The sequence below is a fragment of the Aquarana catesbeiana genome, linkage group LG10 (genome assembly GCF_042186555.1).
Source record: "Aquarana catesbeiana isolate 2022-GZ linkage group LG10, ASM4218655v1, whole genome shotgun sequence".
In the NCBI taxonomy this organism is placed as follows: domain Eukaryota; kingdom Metazoa; phylum Chordata; class Amphibia; order Anura; family Ranidae; genus Aquarana; species Aquarana catesbeiana.
The window spans coordinates 171,463,678-171,478,879 of NC_133333.1; the positions used below are offsets into that span (position 1 = coordinate 171,463,678).

Below are 15,202 nucleotides of genomic sequence, written 5' to 3' on the forward strand. Positions count from 1 at the left end.
AGTGGTTGTAATTCTATGCATCAAGATAAAAAGCCTTCTATGCAGCAGCCCTCCTCAGCCCCCATAATATTACCTGAACCCCATCTCGATCCAACAACAGACTTAGCTGTTCGGGACTCTCCCTTCTCATTGGCAGCTCCCGCTGCTGTCAAGCAAAGTCAGTGAGCCAATGAGGAGAGGGAGAGGGGGCCAGACCACAGCTCCATGTCAATGGACACAGGGAGCTGTGGCAAGCTGCTTGCTGTGGGGGCACTCAGCAAGAGGGAGGAGCCAGGAGTGTCAAAGAGGGACGCGAGAAGAGAAGGATCTGGGCTGCTCTGTGCAAAACCACTGCACAGAGGAGGTAAGTAGAACATGTTTGTTATTTTTAAAGAAAAAAAAAAAAAAAAACGTAGACTTTAGTATCACTTTAAGTCAGCTCTTGACCCAAAAAAAGATTTATACAAAAAAATTAAAAAAATAAATAAAAGTCCCAGGGATCAGTACACTGAACTAAGTGACCCCTTTCCTAATTGGCAAGATCCTATTTCCAAATGCAACTGTTGTAATCACTTGTAACTTAAAGTTGCAAGCATCCTAAATATTGATGACAGCTTTATATCCTGCTGTCATGGCAGAAAATGCTTGAGGGAAGTTAAACAGTGGTCACTAGAAACACATCTGGGATAGATTCATATCCACACTAAGGCTATGTTTCCACTATTGCGTCCCCAAAGTCGCGCGATTTTGCCGCGATTTTTTACCGCGATTTTACCGCGACTTTTTACCGCGATTTGAAGCAATGCCTGTATCTATGGACCTCAAGTCGCATCAAAGTGGGACCAAAGTAGTGCAGGGACTACTTTGAAGTCGCTGCGACTTGCAGTCGCACAGATATGAACGGTACTCATTGGAAATCATGGGATACAATTTGTCATGCGACTTTTCAGTCCCAAGTCGCATGAAAAGTCGCACTAGTGGAAACATAGCCTAAATGAAAGTCACTAATGCAAAAACCTATAGTGGCCAATTACAGGCTTACCCATGGAGGGTAATGAGCAATGACCACAATCAAAATGAGCTCTTAACCGATCAATGCTAAAATTTGAATGGTACTAATTTTTTCCACTTTACAGAATAATCCTGGTGACATTTACTGTTACATAGTTACATATTAGGTGAGGTTGAAGAAAGACACAAGGCCATCAAGTCCAACCTATGTGTGCGATTTTATGTCAGTATTACATTGTATATCTCTGTATGTTGTGGTCATTCAGGTGCTTATCTAAAGCCCCTTTCACATCGAGGCGTCGGCGGTAAAGTGACGCTATTTTTAGTGGCGCTTTACTATCGTTTTTGCGGAGGGTTAAACGCACCTCGCTAGTGGCCGAAAAAGGGTTAGAACAACCCGCAAAGTGCCACTGCAGCGGCGCTGCCCTTAAATTTCAATGAGCAGGAGAGCTTTAGGAGCGGTGTATACACCTTCACCGCTCCAAAGATGCTGCTTGCAGGAGGTTTTTTAACATCCTGCCAGCGCATCGCATCGACTGCAGGGGAGCCGTTTTTCAGGCGCTTTACGGGCACTATTTTTAGCCCAAAAGCGCCTGAAAGACGCCTCAGTGTGAAAGGGGTCTAATAGTTTCTTTAAACTACTAATGGTCCCCACTGCAACCACCACCTGTGGAAGGGAATTCCACATCCTTGCCGCTCTTACAGTAAAGAGCCCTCTATGTTTAAGGTTAAACCTTTTTCTTCTCATTTTAATGAGTGGCCACGTGTCTTATTAAACTCCCTTTCACGGAAAAGTTTTATCCCTATTGTGGGGTCACCAGTATGGTATTTGTGAATTGAAATCATATCCCCTCTCAAGCTTCTCTTCTCCAGAGAGAATAAGTTCAGTGCTCATAGCCTTTCCTCATAACTAAAATCCTCCAGACCCTTTATTAGCTTTGTTGCCCTTCTTTGTACTCGCTCCATTTCCAGTACATCCTTCCTGAGGACTGGTGCCCAGAACTGGACAGCATACTCCAGGTGCGGCTGGACCAGAGTCTTGTAGAGTGGGAGAATTATCGCTTTATCCCTGGAGTTAATCCCCTTTTTAATGCATGCCAATATTCTGTTTGCTTTGTTAGCAGCAGCAGCTTGCATGCCATTGCTGAGCCTATCATCTACTAGGACCCCCTGTTTCTTTTCCATCCTTGATTCCCCCCAGCGAGTAGATTGCATTCATGTTTTTGCTACCCAAATGCATTATTTTACATTTTTCCACATTAAACCTCATTTGCCATGTAGTTGCCCACCCCATTAATTTGTTCAGATCTACTTGCAAGGTTTCTACATCCTGCGGAGAAGTTATTGCCCTGCTTAGCTTAGTATCATCTGCAAATACAGAGATTGAACTGTTTATCCCATCCTCCAGGTCGTTTATGAAAAAATTAAATAGGATTGGTCCCAGGACAGAACCCTGGGGAACCCCACTACCCACCCCTGACCATTCTGAGTACTCCCCATTTATCACCACCCTCTGAACTCGCCCTTGTAGCCAGTTTTCAATCCATGTACTCACCCTATGGTCCATGCCAACGAACCTTATTTTGTACAGTAAACGTTTATGGGGAACTGTGTCAAATGCTTTTGCAAAATCCAGATACACCACGTCTACGGGCCTTACTTTATCTAGATGGCAGCTCACTTCCTCATGGAAGGTTAATAGATTGGTTTGGCAAGAACGATTCTTCATGAATCCATGCTGATTACTGCTAATGATACCGTTTTCATTACTAAAATCTTGTATATAGTCCCTTATCCTCTCCAAGAGCTTGCATACTATTGATGTTAAGCTAACTGGTTTGTAATTCTCAGGGACATATTTTGGCCCTTTTTAAAATATTGGTGCTACATTAGCTTTTCTCCAATCAGCTGGTACCATTCCAGTCAGTAAAAGTTAGGAACAATGGTCAAGCAATTACTTGACTGAGTTCCCCAAGTACCCTTGGGTGCAAGCCATCTGGTTCCAGTGACTTATTAATGTTAAGTTTTTCAAGTCTATTTCTAATTCTGTCCTTTGTTAGCCATGAGGGTGCTTCCTGTGATGTATCGTCAAGATAAAACACTGCCGTTTTGGTTACTGAAGCCCCCCCCTCCCCCCCTCGTGAAGATTGAGAAGAATAAAGTCAATACCTTCACCATCTCCCCATCCTTTGTAACCAGATTCTCTTTCTAATTCTTTACGGGGCCAATATGGTCTGTCCTCCTCCTTTTACTGTTTAATAGTTGGGGGGTTTTTTTGCTCTCCTCCGCTATGTGTCTTTCGTGTTCTATCTTAGCCGCTCTATGATACTGTATGATATCTGTTTGCTTCTCTTGATAGTGTACAGAACTATAACAATTGTAATTGTCATCATGTAATCAAGGTTTGCAAAAGCCAAGAAGCTGAATAGCTAATACTCCTAAAAAAATAAACTAAATAAAATGTAATAACTTTTTGTATATATTCTTTCCTTTCAGTCCACATATTTTCTGCCCCGCAGGTTATTAACACTGGAATGATTTCTCATAATAAAGGACAGTAACTAAAACCTGAGTACACATTCCTCCTAGCAGGTTTATAAACCCGTCACAGCAAAAACAAGTAATTCAAGCTTTTAAGCTACATATTCGCACAATTCTAGCACAAAACAGTCCAAACCTTGTTAAAGAACAGCAACCCAGAAAAAAAAAAAATCCACAAAAACACAAAAGTATACAAACATTGCTGCCCATCCCTTTCCAGCAGTGCAATTTCTGGTTAAATCAGATGTTTTTGACAACTGCAGAATAAGCAACGGCTGAGCAGCGATAACCGAGGCTTGGATAGCTGCCCTGAAATCCATGGTTAACCCCCTCCCCTCCCCCCCATCACTTCAATTCAATTCAACAACTTTGCTCACATCATGTACTTATTAACGCTGATGAGGCAAAACACAAGCCCCTGATGCGATGGATACTAACCATTGCCAGTTATTCCTGGGCAGGTTTCGGGGCTTCACTTTGTCAACAATCTTCATGGTGCTTTGCATAAACCGCTCAGAGGTGTAAGAAGCTGCGGCTGGAGATTCCTGATAGAGGTGGGATGCTATTGGCTGCACGACGACATTACGGCAACGATGGAATGAGAATAAGAAAAAGAAGGAAAACACAAATTACAGCCGAGCATGGAGGGCAAGAAGAGAGTCTGGAAGTGACAGCAATCCCAAGTCATTTCTGAAAGCAGATTCCCTGAAGTCTTCTGTCCCGCAGGACTAAGTGAAAACAGCTTCACGTGTTCCTGTGCCGCTGAAGTACAGCAAGACTTTGCTTTAAGAATGTGCAATCCTCTGCCATTCCACTCAGGTAGTCTGTCTGGAAAGCTTCAAGTAGCTAAACAAAGTGTGAAATGTCTCAGAAATTCAGTGTACAGGTGAGGACTCGGCAGGTGTACAGAAGCTGGACACAGGAATCCAGTAATCCAGCTCTGAAGCCACAGCGATGTCTCTTAAGACTTGTAGAGTACATTACATAAAAGTGGACCTGCCCATAGGAGGAGGAGAGTGGCTGTATCAGTCAGGTGGGGGGGGGGGAAACATATACTCACTGTACAAAAGGATCATCACCGATTGGCTGGAGGGCACATCAGGAAGTGTGTCTCCGAATAATCACACACACCTGTATGCTACAGATCTACACTGAGCTCCAGTGTAAGCCATGAGTTTAGGATCCAGCCAGGAAGATCAGACACCCTGCACACATCTACCACCCTCACAGCATGCACACTTCTGTCATTTACACCAATAAAAGGAAGTCTTCACAGAAGTTTATTTGTAATCGCATTTCTCAAAAAAACAACATCACATGAAGCAGAAAAATAAACAGGACAGATATTTCATACAGTAAGATGTGTGCTGGGCTGCCTGAAAATATAAGGCTTCATGTACACTGCTGCTGGTAAACGGACATTTAGGAAGAGTTGGGTATTTTTTCAGCTGCCCCTGAACTCTCCTCTATGTTATCTTATCAGTACATGTACACAGGGTCCTTTATTGTAGTTTCTAAGCAGTCCAGTTTAGAAGCATTTTTTGAAAAGCAAAAAAAATGTGTTCAGGACGGATGTTCAGAGGCATTTGAAATGCCAAATGCCTGTAACAGCGTGTGCGATAACTCGCGTTTAGCCGCATTTCGTTTACAGGAGTTTTTCATTTTTTGACTATTTGCAACAAAAAATAAAAAACCTTCTAAAACGCGAATGCGCCATAAAAATGCGGCAAAATGGAAGTTTTTAAACGTCGGTTACTATCTGTCAAGTTGAATCGTTCAGAGAGGTTTTATAATGTCCCATGTACATGAAGCCTTAGGCTCAGCTCCAGGCAAATATAAGAGACACACGATTCTGGCTTTGTATTCATTTCTAAATACAGTCATTTAAAAGCAACTACTTTAAGGCTCAGTTTCCACTATTGCAACCCCAAAGTCGCGCAATTTACAGTGCAACTGTGCAATGTGATTTTTAATGCGATGTCATGCGACCGGTGAAAACCATGTGAGAACAAGTCGTGCCGAAGTTGGAACAAAGTAGTGCAAAAACTTTTTTTGGAGTTGCTGCGACTTGAGTCGCACCAATTAGAACGAGGACCATTGAAATACATGGGTTTTGACTTGTCATGCGACTTCACGTGTCAAGTCGCACAACAACTCGCAGTAGTGGAAACGGAGCCTAAAGTGGCTCTAAAGCCTAAACATTTTTTACCTTAATGCATTCCTTCCTTGCATAAAGGTAAAAAATGTTCAGGTGTTAGCATCCCCCCGCCACCCTCTATTACTTTCCTGAGCCCTCATTCGATCCAGTGCCGTGCACGTCTGCAGATCTCTTCTCCCCTCACTTCCGGGTATGGCTGGCTTTGCTGGGGCACCAGGAGCCATTGGATCCCAGTGCTGTCAATCAAAGCCAGTGATGAGGGAGCGGGGTAGAGTCTCGCTGTCTGTCAATGGATGCAGCAGCGGGACACAGGTGTAAGCTTCCCACGGGTGCAATGGACAAAGGAGGTTCGCGGCCGCTCTGTGCGATTCCATAGCTCTGAATCGTCCCCGGGTTTAAAACAAAGTCCCTCTGTCTCTCTTTCCTCTTCATTTGTCCCTCATTTTGGTCTGATCTATATAGTTGACTATAAAATGCAATTTTTATCTTTCAAAAAGTGTTTCCCAGTGCTAAACCTTTCATCCTATTTCTAAATGAATGCATTTGTTAATTTTAAAAGCCAGTATAAAAGGAATAATAGTGATAAAAAAAAAAGAAAAAAAAAAACACCTGTGGGTTGAACTAATCTTTTTTTTGTAGAATTCTCCTTTAAGGGTGTGTGTCCTATGCCTACATATTTTTGCTTATAGGTGTCCCTCATTCCCATCTCAAAAAGTTGGGAGGTATACCATTGCACAGAGTAGGTAAGTATAGACAAACAATATGTTTGTTATTTAACCACTTCCCGCCCAAAGACGTCATATGATGTCCTGGACTTTCAGTGGGAATATCTGAATGATATCCTTGTTTGCAGCTGGCGATTCTGTACACCATAAGAACGATCATAGCGGCAGTTCCACCGCTTGATCATTCTTACAGGCGTCGGGAGGGGACATAAACCCCCCCCCCCCCCCGCCGCCATCCGGTGCTTCTCCAGGCTCTCCCGTGCCATCAGGGACCCAGAGAAAGAATCGCCCACCGCCGGATGACGACCATAGAGATTTTCATGACGTTATGACGTCACGTCTGGGCCGCGGATTTAAACAAAGCCGCGGCTGGTAAACATGATTGTGGATTTTTTTTTCCGATCTCATGCTTTCCAGCCTGGAGGAGAGATGTGGGCTCTTATTGACCCCGTATCTCTCTATAAAGAGGATCTGTCATGAATGATTCCTATGTTTACATTCCTTGTAATAGGAATAAAAGAAAAGTTGTAAAAGAAAGTAAAAATAAAAAAAAAAAAAAATGATTTAAAACGCCCCTGTCCCCGGTAGCTTGCGCTCAGAAGCGAACACACACGTTAGTCCCGCCACAGGGCCAATCACAGCTGCAGAGCTGGAGGTGTGTCTGTGTAAATCCAGGAAGTAAACAGGCAGCAGCTTCAGCTGCCCACAGTTAAAATGGTTACAGTCAGACTCAGTGAAGGGAGCTTTATGCAGCATATTTGGCAAGTACAGAATCACAGTATATATAAAAAATATGCAAAGTGGTTGGAGGGATGCATCAGTATGGCAAAGATGTTTTTATTACAAATTATGTGAGTAGACTGCAGTTTTTCTTTAAGTATTTGAATTGGATGTTTGATCAGCCTCTCCCCATTACAGCAAAGCTCAAACTGGGAGAGGGAGGGGCAAAACTGGAAGCCAATCAAGTGTGCTTCGTGCAAATGTATTTACATGGAACTAGTGGACAGGAGGACAAAATAGAGTGAAAAGGATGACATCATTCTTCTACTACTAGGGATGGAGAGAGGACGCCACTGTATTTCCTAAGTAATAGGTGTCCACTACCTTGCTGTGGAAATCTCAGGATTGAACTGACAGAAAGACAAATTCTTTGGAAGGTAAACAAGGCTCCCCAAATCACAGTTTATTTGTGTAATTAGTTGTTTGCCTGGCGTCCAGTTTTAAAGAACTCTGGTATGTGCATTTACACCAGCCACAAGGCAAATTCAGAAAAACAACAATCCTGACTATGCAAAAAATATATACAAAATAATATATATAAATATATATTATCTTGCAGGGACAAGATTCTTTGGAACTCAAGATGCAAAAGGCCAAAGTGCACCACCTCCCCCATTCCCACAAACTGCAAACTACTTCAGTAGTATAGGTTGCAGGTCCTGCCCTTTTTGCACCCCAATGTAGCCCATTATTTATAACGTGCCTGTGCACACAAGTTTTCCTCAGTAAAAAGAACATTTGGAAAATCTGCGTTCCCGGTCAGCATTTTGCACCGGTGCACGCAAATGCGCAGATATGTACTAAATACTCACACATGAGCATAAATATGAATTAATTACAGTGTTGCCAACCGCCCGTAGATTTACGGGCAGCCCGTAAAAACGACCCGTTTTTCGGGGCGCCCGTGAATGCCCGTTACGGGCACCGGTGCCCGTAAAAATGATGGCCGCGAGCCGGCCACGCAACTGCGCATGCGCCGTTCCGAAGCCGGCCGGGCTCGGGAAAGCTCGTACGCGCTCGGCCGGGCGGCGCATGCGCAGTAACGTAATACCGCCGCCCGGCGTCATTTTCAAATCGATCGAGCGCGGCCGCGGCGGCAAGGCAAGCTGACAGCTGAGCTGAGCCAGGGCCAGGCGACTCTGCCACTGGAGCAGCAGGTCTCGGAGGCTGAGCAGCACGCGCCGGCGGAATGGAGGGGAGCCCTGCATCCAGGACCAGGCAATCCAGAGTCTACGGGGACCGGGGGGAGTCTGGGACAGAGTGACAGCCCAGCCGACGGTGACAGAAGGTGATGGTGGCAGAGGGGGATGGACTGGAGCAGGTCGTGTTGGTGGCAGAGGGGGATGGAGGCAGAGGGGGGTGGACTGGAGCAGGTGGTGTTGGTGGCAGAGGGGGATGGAGGCAGTCTGGCAGAGGGGGGTGGAGGCAGGGTATGATGGTGGCAGAGGGGGATTGTGGCAGGGGGTGATGGTGGCAGAGGGGGTGAAGGCAGGGTATGATGGTGGCAGGGGGTGATGATGGCAGAGGGGGATGGAGCAGGTGGTGATGGTGGCAGAGGGGGATAGTGGCAGAGGGGGGTGGAGGCAGTCTGGCAGAGGGCGGTGGTGGCAGGGGGTAATGGTGGCAGAGGGGGGTGGAGGCAGGGTATGATGGTGGCAGAGGGGGATTGTGGCAGGGGGTGATGGCGGCAGAGGGGGATAGTGGCAGAGGGGGATGGAGGCAGTCTGGCAGAGGGGGGATAGTGGTAGGGGGTAATGGTGGCAGAGGGGGATGGAGGCAGGGTATGATGGTGGCAGAGGGGGATTGTGGCAGGGGGTGATGGTGGCAGAGGGGGATAGTGGCAGAGGGGGATGGAGGCAGTCTGGCAGAGGGGGGATAGTGGTAGGGGGTGATGGTGGCAGAGGGGGATGGAGGCAGGGTGTGATGGTGGCAGAGGGGGGTGGAGACATGGTATGATGGTGGCAGAGGGGTCAGTGGCAGAAGGGGATGGTGGCAGAGGGGGATGGACTGGAGCAGGTGGTGTTGGTGGCAGAGGGGGATGGTGGCAGAGGGGGATGGACTGGAGCAGGTGGTGTTGGTGGCAGAGGGGGATGGTGGCAGAGGGGGGTGGACTGGAGCAGGTGGTGTTAGTGGCAGAGGGGGATGGTGGCAAAGAGGGGTGGAGGCAGTCTGGCAGGGGGTGATGGTGGCAGGGGGTGGAGGCAGAGGGGGATGGAGGCAGTCTGGCAGGGAGTAATGGTGACAGGTGATGGAGGCAGGAGGTGATTGGACTAGATAATTCCTTATTATGTCGAAAATACCAAAAATATGTTTTTTTACCTTAAAATCTACCTTAAATCACATTGCTATTTGCTTAGCATACCTGTTTGTAGCCTAAATACTGAAATTTACACCTAAAAATGTAATTTTGGAACTTTTGTGAAATGCCAGTAAAAACGTGGTGGTGCCAGTAAATTTTGGGTGTTGTGCCAGTAAATTTCAATCTGGTAGGTTGGCGACACTGATTAATTATCCCTAGGAAGGTATTGTGCATGTACGCTCAAAAAATATGTGCGAATTTGTGCAAAACTAACACCTGAAATTACATCCAAAATTGCAGTACCGTGTGCAGGAGGCCTTAGAGGTTCAGAAGCTAAACTAGTTCTCCCACTTTTTTAGTTTTTAGTTTTCTTCTTTGCAATTTTAAAGGCTGCCATTTATAGGTCAAGATTGTAATATTTTAGGAGAAATGTAAACCTGGGAATGCTCAACCCTACAATGAAGTCTCACACCTTCCGCTGCAATGTCTATATAATGTAGCACAAGTGAGAAAACCAACAGGCAAACAGAGCACTCCCCTATTCCATCATAAGACCAGCAGCATCAAGTGCAGAGATCTCAGCAGCAAACACCCTGTGAAACACTACAATCTGGTGGCTGAGCATTCATATAGCAGAATATGAATAATCTCGTCATTCAGCACCTCATAAAAGCTTCCATATTGGTCCAGGAACAATTAAAACCTATTAGAATGACCTCACTGACACATAGATGCAGTCACTGGGCAACCAGATTTTACGCCCTGCATTAGGGCCCCTTTCACACTTGTACAACTTGTCCTGCGACTTGGGACTGCAAAGTCGCATGACAAGTTGTTCCCCATGATTTCCAATGACAATTATTCATATTAGTATGACTTCAAGTTGTGCCGACTTCAAAGTAATCCCTGCACTACTTTGGTCCCACTACAGCCCACTGAATATCACTGAAGTCGGATCAAAGTCGGATTACCGTCTTAACTGATCCGACTTTGGCATGCGACTTGTGCTCCGATGTTCTTGAGGGGGAACTCCATGCCAAATAAAAAAAAAAAAAAAAAAAAAAAAAAAAACGGCATGGGTTCCCCCTCCAAGAGCTTATCAGGCCCTTCAATCTGGTATGGATTTTAAGGGGAACCCCCACGCGCTCGCTCGACCCCACCCGCTTTCCTGACCTGCCGGGCTGTGTGCTCGGATAAGGGTCCGGTATGGATTTTGAGGGGGGACCCACACACCTCCCTATAAAAAGGCCTCATAGCTGACAATGCATATTGTACCAGAGCCAAAGCCATGAGGTCAAAAGGAACTGCCTACAGAGCTCAGAGGCAGGAGTATTGCAAGGCACGGATCGGGGGAAGACTACAAAAAAATTCTGCTGCACTGAAGGTTCCCAGAAGCACAGTGGCCTCCATAACTCTCAAATGGAAGAAGTTTGGCACAACCAGGGCTTTTCCAAGAGCCAGTCGCCTGTCCAAACTAAGCAAATCGGGGAAGAAGGGCATTAGTAAGAGAGGAGACCAAGAACCCAGTGGTCACTCTGACTGAGCTCCAGAGATTCTGTGTGGACACTTTATGTACACATGTACTTCCATGCAATATTCTGTATTGTACCAATGGATATACTGTAAATTTACCTAAGTGACAATAATAAAGCACCTTTGTTTGAGATTCTGTGTGGAGATGGGACAAAGTCCCAGAAGGACAACCATTACTGCAGCCCTCCACCAATCTGGGCTAGACGGAAACCTCTCCTGCAAAACACATAAAAGCCCGCTTGGAGTTTGCAAAAACAAACAAAAAAAAAAAAAAAAAAACCTGAAGGACACCCAGACTGCAAGGAACAAGTTTATCTGGTCAGATGGAACTAGGATTGAACTGTTTGGCCTCAATTCTAAACAATACCGCTTATCACCTGCCCAATTTCATCCCAATAGTGAAGCTGTGTGGTGGCAGCATCATTCTGTGGGGTGGTTTTTCAGCAGCAGGTACTGGGAGACTGGTCAGGTTGGGGGGAAGGCTGAAGGCTGAATGGAGCAAAGTACAGCGATATCAACCTGTTCCACAGCGCCGAGGACCTCAGACTGGGCCAAAGGTTCACCTTCCAACATGACAACAATCCTAAGCAAACAGCCAAGACAACACATGAGTGGCTTAGGAAAAAGTCTGTGAATGTCCTAGAGTGGCCCAGCCAGAGCCCTTACTTAAATCCTATTGAACATCTCTGGAGAGACCTGAAAATTGCTGTCCACCAATGGTCCCCGTTCAACCTGACTGAGCTTGAGAGGATTTGCAAAGAATGGCAGAAAATCCCTCAACTCTGGTGTGCAAAGCTTGTCACGTCATAGCCAAAAAGACTTGAAGCTGTAATTGCTGCCAAAGGTGGTTCAACACTGAATACTTAAAGGCACTTTCACACTGCCAGCGCCTGGGCATTTTTAGTGGCGCTTTACCATCGTTTTTGCAGCGCTTTTCGGCTGTTAGCGGGGTGCTTTTAACCCCCGCTAGCGGACGAAAAAGGGTTAAAACCGCACGCAAAGCATCTCTGCAGCGGCGCTTTAGGAGCAGTGTATTCAGCCAAGGCTTTTTTCAGGCGCTTTACAGGTGCTATTTTTAGCGCTAAAGCACCTGAAAAACGCCTCCAGTGTGAAAGGGGTCTAAGTACATGTGATATTTCAGTTTTGTTTTCATCTAAAATTCAGACATTTCTAAAGTTCTGTTTTCTGGTCGTCATCATGGGATACTGAGTGTAGATTAAATGACTAAAAAAAAAAAATGAATTTAAACAACTGTAGTATCAGGCTGCACCATAAAAGCGTAAAAAAAGAAGGGGGTCTGAATACTTTATGAATGCATTGTATACTGTGTAGGTGCATTTTAGGTACACTTCCTAAACATGCACCAAAATGCAGGAGTTTTAAAAATGCATAGGTGCATTGGTTTGAAGCATTACAAAGGATTTAAAGCGATACCTTTTCCACGCATTTTTGTTCTGCTTTTTAAACACCAAAAGCACATCAAAAGTTAAATCATTGTGAAAGGGCCCTTAGTAGAATGGGCACATGTGTAAAGTCTTACCAGAAGATGGATTCATTTACATCCCGTTCAGCAATTACAGGATGTGAACATATAATCTGAGGACCAGTTTACCTAGATCCAAATTAACAATATTGAACAGGCAAGACGGTGAAGCTCAGGAAGTCTTACTGAAAATGATCATAAATCTGCTGTGATGTGCTGCATACAAGCCTACTACCCAGTTACTTCTAATCAGATAGAAAACAGGAAGATAAAGAATTAAAGGTTATTATTGACCATCTTCTGGCACAAGATCTAAATTAACAATGTTGAACAGCTGAGACCATACAGGCACACCTTAGCTGAGGGAATCTTACTAAAAATGGCCATAAATCTGCCCTTCAATTTGCTGCATACAAGCCCACTACCGAGTTGCATCTAATTTGATAGAAAGTAGGAAGTGTTAAGTATAAAGATTATTCTTACCTACAATCTCTTGACACATGATCTAAATTAACAATGTTGAACAGCTGAGACCGTACAGACACACCTTAGCTCAGGGATACAAATGGCCATGAATCTGCCCTGTGACTTACTGCATACAAGCCCTATACCCACAGTTGCTTCTAACCTGATAATAAAAAACAAACAAAAAAAAACAAATAAAAGTGAAGCCTGGCCTCTTGGATAGATTTCAAATAATTCTACATAAAAGGTCCTGGATGTGACTTTCAAGCATATCACAGAAATTCAGCATCTGGGACACTGAACTCAACAGCTTGAGGGCCACATGGACAATACAGTGTCAGTAGGTCATGAGGAAAACAGTCTCAAGTTGGAGGTTCAAGCCCTCCACTACATGCTAAAAGAAATGGTAAATAAGGCCTGGAGGTCCAATTTCCAGCCCGTTAGCAACGTTTCAAAAAGTCTGTAAAGTCACTGCACGATTGTGTGTGCATGGCTGTAGGAGACACCTTGGGTTCAGGCAGGCATTCAGGACCTCCAAACAGTCACCTGGAAGTGCAGTCGCTGTAGATCTGATGGGTAGATCTGAAATCAGGGGAGGCTCTGCTGATTTTATCATCCAATCATGTACAGGCAAAAATGCTGTTTTTTATTTTCCTTGCATGTCCCCCTCAGATCTACAGCGACTGCACTTCCAAGTGGATTTGCCTTTAGTAAATAAACTCCAATGTCCTTCTGTTAACCAATCTGTTCACCTCCTTACTGATCTTGCTCCCTTCCTGGAGATTTCCAGCTCTTCACCAGAAGTCCTCTCCCAGCTTTAGGCCGTCTCCTCATTCTATTGGGAATCAATACGAATACTGTACTTAATATCTCAATGAGCACACATTGTTCATCCTTTGGCATGTTCCATCCTGAGGACTTTTCACTTTAATCATACCTCAAGAGGCTCAGATCCACCCCCCAGTCTTTATCTGCCCCCCCCCCCCCTTTCCTATTCTGACTTTTCCAGTCTCTTCGCTTCCCTTATCTTTGGATTTCTGTTTGTCGATCTGTCTGCTCTACTCTTTTTTTCTTTTCTGTGGGATCCGATTGCCTCCAGAAACACATTTAGTTACTTGATTAGGAGAGGTCTGGATCCCATCCTTGCCTTACACATGCTCTACAGCAGGGGTGGCCAACCAGTGGCCCACAGGCCGCATACAGCCCAAGACAGCTACGATTGCGGCCCAACACAAAATCGTAAACTTACTTAAAAATTTAGATTTTTTGGGGGGGGAATTTTTTGTAAAAGTGTGTTTACACTTAGCGAACACATGTGGCCAAAGAAAAATTTGACAGCATCTTTTACTTGACTTTTATAAGTTTCATCTTCCCAAAGAAAAATATCCCTCTCTTCACAATCACACCTTATTTATGTCATTCGTTTTCGGTAGCACCTATATTTGTGAGCAACTATTTTCAAGGATGAAGAACACGAATGCCAAAATTAGAACCAAATATGTGATGAGCACCTTGAGAATTGCTAGTACATCCATTAAACCAGATATTAATGCATCAGTTTATCAAAAACCGTGTCAAATATCGCACTAGTTTTATGTTGCCCTCTTACTTTTAGAACTTAAAAAATTCCAAAGAAAAGTTAAGTTTTATTACTCAGATATGTACATGATCTATATCAGTGGTCATTAACTTGTGATTAGGCCGATTTTTCTATTCCTATTCTTATTAGTGTATTTTATGTGTGGCCCAAAACAATTTCTCTTCTTCCAATGTGCCCCGGGAAGGTCAAAATGTTGGACACCACTGCTCTACAGGCAAGGACCTATCCATCCAGGTCAAACATTAAATATTTGTGATGTAATACTTGTTTTTGGATTCCACATTAGTGTTCAATGGAGATTGGGCTTTCTGGCTGTACAACGTTCTGTTTAAATCCTTGTGAATATACACGTTCTGTATTTTTCAAAAATGCCTTAATAAAACTTATGGTAATACTGGATATTTTTGGGAACAGAACGGACTCTAGCTCCCCATATATTTGCAGCAACCATATTAACTATTGCTAAGGCATGGAAAACCCTTACCATTAGCTCTGAGGCAGTAAAGCACAGGGTGACTGAAATTCTGATTTAATTTTAACGTAACACACAATCGAAATTTACTTAAATTTTGGCAAACTTGGATTTCCGACTCTCAGCCATAGACTTTTAATCAGTTGCGTCTATCTG

At 44.5% G+C, this 15,202-nt stretch overlaps 1 protein-coding gene across 6 annotated transcripts in view; it reads right to left on the reverse strand.

The window, feature by feature from the left end:
• The window catches only part of NADK (NAD kinase), a 162,240-nt gene that overhangs the window by 45,526 nt on the left and 101,512 nt on the right, over positions 1 to 15,202 (reverse strand). The window contains exon 1 of one of the 6 annotated variants that reach the window (XM_073602969.1): positions 3,970 to 4,509. The exons of the other annotated variants lie outside the window; for them this stretch is intronic. Coding sequence (XP_073459070.1) covers positions 3,970 to 4,037 — 68 coding nt within the window. The 5' untranslated portion in view covers positions 4,038 to 4,509. Of the gene's footprint in view, positions 1 to 3,969; positions 4,510 to 15,202 lie in introns of those variants that run through there. 6 annotated transcript variants of the gene reach the window in all.